This window comes from Anas acuta, chromosome 12, assembly GCF_963932015.1.
Source record: "Anas acuta chromosome 12, bAnaAcu1.1, whole genome shotgun sequence".
NCBI lineage: Eukaryota > Metazoa > Chordata > Aves > Anseriformes > Anatidae > Anas > Anas acuta.
Genome location: NC_088990.1, coordinates 14,922,647 through 14,934,070, shown reverse-complemented (window position 1 = coordinate 14,934,070; position 11,424 = coordinate 14,922,647). Strand labels below are relative to the sequence as shown.

The 11,424-nt window shown below is 46.3% G+C and overlaps 1 protein-coding gene across 2 annotated transcripts; it reads right to left on the bottom strand.

Moving 5' to 3' along the window:
* Positions 1-2,764: 2,764 nt before the first annotated feature.
* Positions 2,765-4,813, bottom strand: LOC137863056 (C2 calcium-dependent domain-containing protein 4C-like). Of its 2 annotated transcripts, none has more exons than XM_068695897.1 (2): positions 4,701-4,813; positions 2,765-4,193 (listed from the first exon to the last, which is right to left on the bottom strand). In XM_068695897.1, the coding sequence occupies exon 2, from the start codon at positions 4,137-4,139 to the stop codon at positions 2,838-2,840; it is 1,302 nt and encodes a 433-aa protein (XP_068551998.1). In that variant the 5' UTR covers positions 4,140-4,193; positions 4,701-4,813; the 3' UTR covers positions 2,765-2,837. The 2 variants fall into 2 exon arrangements, with proteins under 2 accessions (XP_068551998.1, XP_068551997.1); XM_068695896.1 differs by lacking the exon at positions 4,701-4,813 and adding an exon at positions 4,400-4,518.
* Between the last annotated feature and the right edge of the window lie 6,611 nt (positions 4,814-11,424).

Sequence of the window (11,424 nt, the reverse complement as noted above, 5' to 3'; positions counted from 1 at the left end):
TATACTCATACTCAGTCCTGAGTCTGACTAATGAAGCTGAATAAGTACTTTTAGTTCAAAGTTCTCATATGAGAGAAGAAAATTATCAAAGAAAAACTGAAGTTACATTATTTACCAGAGAAACACAGGCAAAGTCCAGCTGTCCCTCCCAAGCTTAAACTCTGCCATTGAATTAGGTCTGTAAGACTGCTGCTGCTGTCAGCTAAAGGAGCAAGTCATCCCCTAGCAGGCAGGTCTGTCATCAAAACTCTGTAAGGAGACTTTCTCAGAAATTAGTCATTTTTAAAAAGCATTAGAAACAGCTCAATTCTCTTTCAGCTGACCAGAGACAAAGAATTTTCCTCTCCAAATACCTGACTAGATGAACTGGAAATTTATTTTCCTAAGAGAGGGCTTTCTCCAAGGACTTAACTCCTTCCCTGCAAGATGATGGATGAGACTTTACAACCACTTGTCTTTGATGCCAGAAAATACGCTATGCCCATTCACCTGGGGAAGAGAAGATTCAGGAGAGATCTCATAATTGCATGTATTGGGCTGATGGGCAGCAATAAAGAGGATGCTGCTCACAGCAGCAGTCAAGGGATTCAGTCTCCAGAGGCCCCTTTTCAGCTCAGCTGATCGGTCATTCTGCATCCCTGTCGCAGGGCAGGTAGATACATGCTGTAGCGTGACTGTGCATGAACCTCTGAACTGTTCTCCTCTGTATATCTCAGCCTCTTTCTCCATGTGGGTATACCTGCAAAGAAACTTTAAGTCTCAAGGACTAAAATTGTGATGGTGGATGAGTGATCAGCCTGAAGCAGAAGCATTTGACTTCCTATGGGGAACTCCATACAATATGGGAGAAGTAGGAAGAAATGTCCCCTTTGTAAGTCAGTTTGTCATGCAATGACCATTTAAAAAGGCTTCATTTCATTTGCAGCACTCTTAATTCTTCCTTGAAGTCACACTTTTTAATTTCACATCTCCCCACTACTTTTGTATTTTTTCTTATAGTCAGTTTGCCCAGATTCAGGGATACAGGCGACAGTGCATCACCTCCTGCTGCACAAACATGTATTAGTACATTTAATTCTCTCCTTTAGCACAAAGGAATTATTACTACATTTGGTTTTAATCAGCTTCTGGGAATATACTCAGCCATTCCCCTGTGCAAGTTGTGCTTTGTACGAGGATTCTGTTTTAAACATCTCACATGAGATGGATCAAGGACTAACAATGAGTATTTCTGACCACTCATCATCACATCACAGTTAACATCCTTTGGGCTTTTTCTGCAGTACCAAGGAAGAAAATCCTTCCTGGGGTGGTAAAGCCTGAAAGAGAATGAAATGTTTAGGTGGCCAAGCAATACCACAACCTCCCATGAATAGGCTCATGGTTTGCAGGCAGTTATACTCCTGCCAGAATAGGGCAGGGGGAGGATCTACCAGAAATCCTTTTGAAAGAGCCTTAAAGCTGTTGATTTTGGCAGAAGCAATGCCCTATTTCTACAGCCTCACAATCAACTCCGAAAAAACAACAACCCTTCCTTTTCTGTGCCCCAGGCCTGTGTGGACTGCTCCCCCATTAATCCCCCATTAAGGCTTATCTACCTTTCATATAATGAAGCCTGCAGCTTAATCAAGTGAGGCAGCAACAGGCCTGGATTTCCAAGATTGAGCTTCTGTCTCCTTACACTTGCACAGCTGCAGTTTCTACAAGTTTATTTGTTCCACCGTGCTCCCAGTTCACCAGAGCCAAAAAAAAAAGGGGGGGGGAGGGAGCCTTCAAGCATGCAGAAGCTCTGTACCTTTGTGATTCTCATGACATTGAAACAAGCACTTCAGCCACTCACCATTTGCTGGTACAATATGGAGAAAGATTATCCTAACTTTACCGTAGTGCCTTGAACAAGGTACATAACAAGTCATTAGCTGAACCAGGAATTCAGCTTGAAGATCCAAAGCTATCTTTTACCCATTCGGCACTGATATCCTATCTGCCTCAGTTGAAGAAAGGATGCAATAGCTGAATTACTGAGGGTCATAGCTCCAGGGTACGTTCCTGACCAAAACATAATTACCTGGCAACTTCATCCTGGCAGCTGCAAAATCAACCACGGGAAAGAAAGGTAAATGAAGATATTAATGGTGCTACAGCGATCACCCTCTCCATAGTGACGCAAGGCAGGAGCCACCTGACTGCTTAGTGTTGACAGTACAGGTCTGTGAGAGAAAGAGCCGAGCCTGCAAGCAGTGACTTTTAGCTCGTGCTCAGCAGAAGCTGATGTTGTTATCCTCAAAACACGGAAAACTGCTAATGCCTGCTTTGGGAATACAAATCATCCTCCCACTTCCTAGGAGAATGGCTGTTTCCTAAGCAAACCTTTCTCTCCCTCCCCAAACACAGGGCACATTAAACCTTCCTTTCTGTAAATGAGTGCTGTTTAAACGGTCTATTTAACTAATGTAATACCTAGGAGCTGTGAGAGTTCAGCACCTACTGTGTGCACATGCCACGTGCTTAGGGACCAGAGGGAGTGAAAAACAACCCTCCCACCCCCTCAAAGCCATATACCAAACAGCTTCGACTTGGTAACTGCTTGATGTTTTATCCTAAAGGCAAACTAGCACTTCTCTCCCCTCCTCCACCTTCACAAGCAGATTTGTTCCACAGCCACCTTTGAATTTAGCACCAAATGCCTTACAGAGCTTGAAGTGTTAAGTAAAATAAGGCACAACAGCATGAGAGCAATACTGAACACCACAGTGCTTTGAAGTACTCTTTAACAAAAAGAACCAAAACTTTATTCAGTACAAAACTTTCAGAATACAAAATAACCATTTGAAGTATTACAAGGACAACATGCTCATTAAAGACAATTCCCGTTCTCCTAAGGTGTAATCCCGTTTCATACTGCACCCTTTGTTTGTTGCTTTCATCCTCACAGAGAGGCTGTGAAGCTCTTCCTCTGTAACACCATCAAAAAAGAAGTCCTCATTGAAGATGGGATTCCTGCTTCTCTTTATAACAGTGCTTCTCTGCTTCTGTGTTTTCCCTGGTACCAGGGAGAAGGTGATGCAACAGTTTATGTTTTTGGGGTCTACAGAGTCATCGTATAAACCTTCTGCACTGATCAGGCGGATCCGCAGCCTTTCGTTTTCTGAGCAGTACTCAGCTAACAGCCTCAGCATGCCTCCCTTGTCCATTACCACTGTGCTCTCTCCCACCAGTCTCTCCCGGCTGTGGGTAAGGTCCAGGGGAAAGATGGGAGAACAGGACATGCTAAAGCTCCGCGCGGCAAGCAGCCCCTCTGAGGCCCGCCTGATGGCACTGGGGCTGTTATCAGTGGAGCTGCTCTCCTCTGTAGACAGAGAGTTGTTCCTGGCCATGCTGGATTTGTTCTTGGCTTTCAATGCTCGGCAGAGCAATCCCTCTTGGCTTCGTGTCTTGACCAAGGAGCAGGGTCTGGGAGGCGATCTGCTGAGAAGTGGGGAGCTGAAAGGAGAGGAGTCGCTGGAGGAGGCAGTATCGCTGTCGCAGGCACTTTGCCTCTGCAGGGAGAGGTGCTTAGGAGGCAGCCTTACAGAAGCAAAGCTGATTGCAATAGGATTAGACATATTCCCTTTGCCACTGAAAGTGTTAGCTCTGGACCGAGGCAGCATCAGGCTGGGCAGAGCACCGCATGTGTCACCATGGAAGATCGACTCCTTTCTCCTGGTGTGGGGACTCTCCAGCAACGTACAGAAGCCGTAGGAAGTGGGTGCTCTGGGGAAGTGAGGCAGGGAGAGTGCCGCCTGGGACTGTGGGTCTGAGTTGGTGCTTTCTTCCTCCAAGGTTGGGATCTCTTCAGCACTTTCCACCTGGATGAGATGAGGCAAAGAAGAGCTGGAGCTGCAGTCAGAGGCATTAAGATCTGTGTCCTCCGAACCGTGGTGTTGGTGGGAGCCAGGGCCCTTTGCAGGAACAGAGGTGGCCAGCCTGGGGGGGATGCAGAATTCCGGGATTCTGTCCGGGGTGAGCACGTTGGGAAAAGCAGCAGCCCCCAGGCGGCCTTTTTCTAGCACATTGTGGCCAGGAGGCAGTCCCAGGAAGACAGGGCAAGGGAGGCTTCTGCTTTCATGGGATGCTCTGATCTTTTCCAAGAACCACATCGCTGTAGCCAGCCTGGGCGTCCTCGGAGGGAAGAGCCGAAAGCACAAATCCACCTGCAGACACAGAAACACGAAAGTACGTGAACACCTTCTTCGGATGCACAACAGCAAAGGGGGCGGCGGGGATACCGCGAGCGGCAGGACCGGCACCGGCGCAGCGCTGCAGCAAGCGGATGGCGCCGAGAGGGCGAAACGAAGCCACTCGAGAGAACCCACGGCAGCGAGCCCCGTCTGAGAGCAGGGCAGAGCTCTGCACGTACCTTGCCGAGGGAAGCCGCGCCCCGCAGCCCGCTCCTGCCGCTGCCGCTTCCCCGCACCGGCCGCCGGCCCTTTTCTAGCGGCGCTGGGCGCCTCCCACCGCGCCACCGGCGGAGGGAGGGAAGGAGGGAGAGGGGGCGGCAGCCCCAGCCCCAGCTCCAGCCTCAGTCCCAGTCCCAGTCCCGTCCCGTCCCTGCTCCGCGCTCCCAGGGGTGGCCAAGCCCGGCTCCGGAGCCAGCCCCACAGCGCGGGGCCCCTCGTCCTTGCCCTACCGCCGGCGTCCCGAGGTATTAACTAACAAACCCGGGACAAAGGCGGGATTGTCTCACTGCTCCTTTTCTTCTCGAGATCCTGGCGGGTGTCCAGCGTGAGAGCAGTAGGAAGCGTGGATTGCAGTTTTGCAAGATCATTTGAAAAGAACTTGGTCTCTTTTCTGCATCTGGATATGTGCACCCCCCTCCTTGTTATCTACAACGAACATGAGACGACCAAGCCCCGACCCAGTGTCCTATCACTGATGCTGAGCAGCAGCAGAAATGGGCATGCACGCGAAAAGAGGAGAAAGACGAGGCAAAGGAATGCTCTGGCAGGTCACCTTGAAATGGAATATCTCCAAAGCGCAGGCATGCGTGACCCTTAACAGACACTGCACAGAACGGGTGGGATCCATGAACTTTCCCAGCACAGCTCTGTGGTGCAGCAGGGCACAAACGGTCCTGCAAACTCTGTAATTTTGCTGCAAGCTGTTAATAGAAACCTTAACAGCAAAACCAAAGCGACCTGCCAGAGAGGTTAGCCGAATACTCAGTTGAAGCTGTATGCCTGTAACACACTGACAGTAGACAATTTTGTCTTTCCTTTTCTCCCTGAAGAGCTGAAGTTCATGTTTACTCAGTGCTTGGAATAGACTGGATATGCTCAGAGGAAGCAAATCTAGTGGGTTTCAGGGGCAGGGAACATTTTGAACCTGCTGAAAGGTCTAGATAGGAACACACACATTCTGGGGCTGTGCCTTGTCTCTCCTGCTTGTTTTACAATTAAACTTCACTTTTATAGTAGTCCTCTAGGGGTTTAAATGAGGGAAAAAAATCTGCCATGCTTTGTAGGAGAGTTGAGGACACCCCAAAACATCCTAATAATGTTTTAATTGTTAGTGCTTCTGCAGTTTACTTCAGTGGGCTTGTGTTGTGAGTGTGGTTCAAATCATCTCGGACCAAACTGAGAGGCTTGGAGGGGGGCTGGCCCTTTCCCCAGCTAATGGGACTTTTTGGTGGCATGGCAGGAGAAGACAGGGGCATGGCTCCTCCAAGAAGCAGAGCTGTGGGGCGCACACTGGAACTGCTTCAGACCAGGCAATATGGTCCTATACGTGTCACACCTTATGTACCATGTACTTTCTGCAGAGTGAGCTGCTTCCCAACGTGCACACCTCTGCTTTCAATAACAACACATGATTAGCTTCTAAAAATGGACAAAAATTAAGGAATTGGAGATTTTTAGTGGGAATGTTATTACTTCCAGTGGTGGTTCACACACATTGTCCTGGTACGGCAAGTACAGCAGCTAGCATCAGGCAGCAGTGACAGAAAGTAGCCACCCTGTTTTAGGTACTTACTTTCCACTTAGTCTCTTGAGGTTTCCTGTACACCCAGTGGAAAACCCCTCGGGTTTCCCTGAATCTCCCCTTCCCCTAAGGCCTGCGCATTACAGCCATTTGGCAGATGGCTGGCGTGCTGGGAGCTCGGCAGCGCTGGAGTGCTTGTACATTCCCCCTGGAAAGAGGCACTCAAACGGATGATTAGCTCTTTAGCTTCCTGCGTTCAAAAGCTTCTCCTTTCCTTGATTAGTTTCAGACCGTAATTAAAAACCGCTGCCAACGAGGCTTCCTGTTGCTATAGCGAATTTCTGCAGCGAGCCACTCTCAGGCCGGAAGGGATGCGGCTGGGGCTCGGCTCTACCGCAGCTCCCGGCCCGCTCCCTGCTGACCCGCGGGGCCCGGGGGCTGCGGGAGCCGTGCCGGGAGGGGGGGGGGGGGCGGGGGTCTCCTTCCCGGGGAGGGGCCTGGGGCACGCCGGCTCCGTGCCCGCCCCGAGCCCAGCGAGGGACCGGCCCCGAGCCCCCCCTGGTGGCCGCCTCGGCCTTCCCTTGTGCCTGCCCAGCTCCCTCAGGGGCTGAGTCGGGACTTGGCTTGCCCCTCGTTGCAGTCTGCTGCAAGCAACAGCAGCGTGCTGCTTATTTATTAAAAAATAAAATAAAATAAAAAATGGTGCCTCTACACCCTCCCACACACAAACTGCGCAGCCCCTCCTATACCTGTCAGGGGAGGAGAACAACATCACCCTGCACAGCTGCAAGGCCTGTGCAGTGCAGCTGTTTCGGTCCCAGATAACTCTGCTGGAGTAATGACAGAAATTCAGAACTGGTTTCCCAATCTTCATCTCTGGCAGCGATCGGTTCCAGGGGCTAGGTCCTCGCAGCGTGTGGGGAAAACTGATACGCAGGGGTAGGCAGGGGGGCACGGGGAGCGACAGGAGGCCTCGTGCAGCAGGTGGGCAGCAGGGATGGTGAGTTCCCCTCACAGGGGCTCAGCTCGGCCACCTCCTTCGCAGCCCTGGGGAGGGGCTGAGGTGGGCTCCTCGCAGAAGGCATCAGAGCCCATGGAAAGCTGAGCTTGCTCACCACTCAGGCTCTGTCCTTCCTGCTCAGCATGTCCAGTCAAGATGAGTGGGAAGTGAAAGAAAAACTTCTGCTCAGCTGTAAATAGGGAATGTGCAAGGCAGGCACAGATGAGGGAACACAACATCTAACATTCTTAAAGCAGGAGAAATGGCTTAGTACATTATATTACCTCACATGATATATGCAAAACTTCCCCAGGCTTCTGTGAGAATAAATAACCCCATTCAGTTTTATTTTCCTAAAGAGAACAGCCATCATCCAGCTGTAGTTTCCTGAAAAAAGCCTCAACAGACTGAGGCACTTACATTTTTTTCAGAGATCAATATGGGAAGCAAATATTTAGCACATTGATTCATTCCTGTCATTTTGACATAGGTGAAAGATAGCTACTAGAAGTCTGCTCACCATTTCCAGCTTAAATCAAGTCACTTCACATAGCTTATATAGATAGTAATGCAGCGTAGTTACAGAGGTCCAGAAAATTTCACCTGAAAACTTGATCTTTCTTCTGTTATTTAGTATCTTGGAACAGCTGTTATTTTACCTCATCAGCAAAGGCCGATTCCCATGCAGTTTTCTAAGATGTGTCTGTGCTCCTCTGAATGCGTGAATGAAACAACGGATGACTGCATGCTGCTTGGCAGCAAGAGCACATGAGTGGCAGGGCCTTCAGGCACACAGGGACTTTATGCAAAGTATCTCAAGTGCCTAGTATAATTCTCCTCCTGAGAGGCAAATCTGCTAGGTTGAACTGAAGAATTCTTTCTTTGTCGCATACTAGATGGTCCTGTGAAGAGAAGCTAACACTTGCCATGCAGAATCCAAAGAGATTTTGCTACCCCTAGTTCCACTGCCACTGAGCTTGGTCTGAAATATAGTACTACGTGGGAATCTAACCCCATGTTGCTTTAAATGCTTTCCATGTTTAAAATGGAAATACACTGAATTCCAGCCAGTACCTACTTCATATTTATTTCAAATCTGAAAACATTTTCATCGTTTTGTACACATTTTATTTCTGTTCCCTGCATACATTCCAGGATTTAAGTCCCCATAAGACAAAACAGTTTCTAGGTTGAAACACTTCAGATAAAAACATGGTGTCCAAGTCCATTAAAATTCAGATGCTAACTATAGAAAAGCCAATCATCAAAACAAGTCAAGGAAATGTTTTCCTTCACAACAATTTGTCTTTGGTGCCCAAGAATAGGTGAGCTGCTCTGGTCTGTTTTCTCTCTCACAAATTTTAACATGAAGGTAGAGTAACTTTCACTAATTGCAATTTCCGTGCTCAGCTGTGTAAGGGAACTCTCAAAGCAGGCATGAATATGTATAAAGCTGGAAGAAAAAAAGATAATTCCCCTTTTCATTAGAGCTTTTAAGTTGGTCTTGCATTTTCTGTGTTCAAGCAGCCTACCAGTAACAACTAACATCCTTTCTGAAATTGCTTGTCTTCTTTAAAGCTTAAATAGGAAATATTTTATTCCATTCTCCCAAACACCAATAGAAGTTGAACTACAAACATGCACAAGTAAATAATGTTGATTTCTGATTAGCTTTGATTACGTTGGTGCTAGTATATGAATATTTAGCACTGATTTTACCTGAAACGATAAAGAAAACTCAACACAACTCCAAAGTACACCCACATCACTTGTCAACAGTCAATAATTGTACCCATTTGAAACCTTTTGCCTAGATTTTTTTCTATTTGTGGAGCATAGAAAACAATATACTATCTTACTGTGGAAATTTAGTTTCCATAACCATCACTAACAAGAGGGAACACTTCTGGCATAGAGCAAGTTCTACCATAGGAACAGAGCTGGTCACAGAGAAAGGCAAATCGCTGGCTTTGCTTGCATTGACCAAATAACTGAAAGTAGCTAGATGTGAAAATTAATTCTTTATTATCATTGCCCTTGCCCTCAGAAAACATTTAAAAGCTTTCATTTCAATTAACACATCATTTATTAAAGTGCCTACAGGCAATAAAGCCTGTGGAGCAGGCAGGCTTTTGATGGTAAATTATTTTTTTCAGTATTCCCTATGTCTCTACAAGGTCCATACCACCATATCGAAACTAACAAGATGAGCAGATTCTGAATACACATTCTTTTCTGAGTGAGTCATCCACCTCTTACAACAAGGAGATGAGATACTACATCTGAATTCCTTTAAATTTAAAGAAAGAGATGGCTTGGGGATTATAGAGAAAGCATTATAAATATGCAGCAGCTTTATAGACTTTAAACAGGAACTAAAAATTTTATATCAACCATTCAATGAACTGGAACATGCTTATACGATGTAGCAGGTTATCAGACTTGTCTCCTGTCCAATGAAAATAACAATTATGTATCCTGGGAAAAGCTCTGTGAAGCATTCCTGGTGAAAGCTGGAAACATTGAATATTCTAGTAAAACACCAATAAAAAAATAAACTCAGCCTAGCATATACCAATATTGTTGAGGGAAAAAAAAATAAATCTATAACTCTGCAACTATCTTGGGATCTAAAGAATTATTTAGATTCAAAAATAGATATTTGTTGTCTGAGTCTGATTGATAAAGTTAAATTATTTTCTATTGTTTCTATGACAATATATTTCCTTGAATTAATAAGATGTTTCTCTGCTTACTGTTCAGCTTTAGTTACAGTGCTGTGGCCAACACAGTACTAATGAGCAGCCCAACAGCCCAGAGTGCTGTTACACACAAAGACCACTTCAGACATTAATGGAAAAACAGATGCATCTTTTGTGGCAGTAGCATCTAAAGAGCTCAAGACTGCCAATAACTTTGTCAGGTAGACTTACAACGCCATAGGAAAGGCTGGAACTGGAAAATGTTTTAAAGGCTATCAGCATCATGAAAATATATCACACAACAGGTACTTCATTATTTGCACTTCTCATGCCTGTAGTGAAACAAGCTTCACTGCTCAATTCAGCCAATTACCTGGAAAAGCAAGCTTCTGCACACAGATGACCAGAATAAAATTCAATAGCAGAGCATAATGGATTTCCCAGCATCATCAGAGGGTTTGACAGGCACCCAATCAGCCTGTGCAGCTTAGGTACACTGATGAAAGGATCCTAAAAGCAGCTGGAACTAGTTTGAGGATAGAAGAAGATAGGGGACAGAGAGAGATTATTTAATTGAAGGAATGATGGGCAGGATGACTCAGCTTGTTCTGCTTGCTTCTAAAAAAAGGGGGGGGGGGGAGAGGGGGGACTTTGAGCTCAGTTGCGCTTGTGCAACTTCAGATGGGGCTTGGTAAATTGCTGCTCTATTTATTTGAGGGATTCCAGAGGAGACCAGTAGTGCCCATGTATCTGAGGCCACCATGCTGAAGGGTGACACAGGAGTATCTGATACTTCTCCCAGGAATTATACTGTCAGTATGGTTAAATGATGTCTGATCGGGAAAGCAGGCACAACTGCAGAGAATGGAAACTGAATATCTTCTAGGAAAAAAAAAAAAAAAAAAAAAAAAAGATCTACAATCCACAGATTACTCTGTACGTGCCCCCAGTTCTCCAATTCTGAAACCATGACAGCTGCAGAGCTGGGTGGATTGGCCATACATTCAGGCTCACAGGTCCTGGAACACCAAAGCCACCGAGGAACAGGAGATGACAATGATGTGTTGTCAAGAGAGACAGGACATGCTAGAATATGCTACAGCTCATCTTGTAGTAGTGACAATTTAACATCAGTAGCTGGAATTAATGGGCACAAATAAGTCACATTCCAAAGTAGTGGTCTGGGATGTAGAGGCTTACCTTAAAAGCAGTGGTGAGGCAACACTGCCATCCCTGCCTGGGCTTTCTGTCAACCAAATTCACCAGGCTTGATCTGTCTATTTCATGGCTATTTCAGAGCTTTCCTTCCTGGGACCTAGATTCCTTGTCTTGCATTGACTTGACCTTTGGGTTGTTTTTTCCCCTTAGTACAAATATCTAGCCTGGTTTCAAGGCAGGCTTCTCTCTCCACTAGGCCAGGTGAATGCTTCTAAGGATTTCCTGAAAAAGTCCCCCAAACTGGTCATCTCTTTTCACAGGAGCGTGTTCTGTTACAGTAGTAATGACCACCATTCATCTCATGGCTCTGAAGACCTATTATGCTGTGGCTTGTACCTGGATATGCCACAGCTCATGACATCTGAGAGTTACAATTCACATTTCCCTCAGAGTAAAAAATAAAATAAAGTTGGGCAGTCCAACTTTATCTAATAATTCTTCATTTCAGATTCCCTTCTTGGAAACACAATCATAAAATATCCAAGCACTTCATACAGCTGTCTCTGTCCTGGTAACCTTGACAGAAAAACATTGCCTGCACTT

What these genes read in the sequence shown, in the direction of transcription:
- LOC137863056 (XM_068695897.1), bottom strand. Translation starts at nt 4,139, where the DNA reads ATGTGGTTCTTGGAAAAGATCAGAGCATCCCATGAAAGCAGAAGCCTC.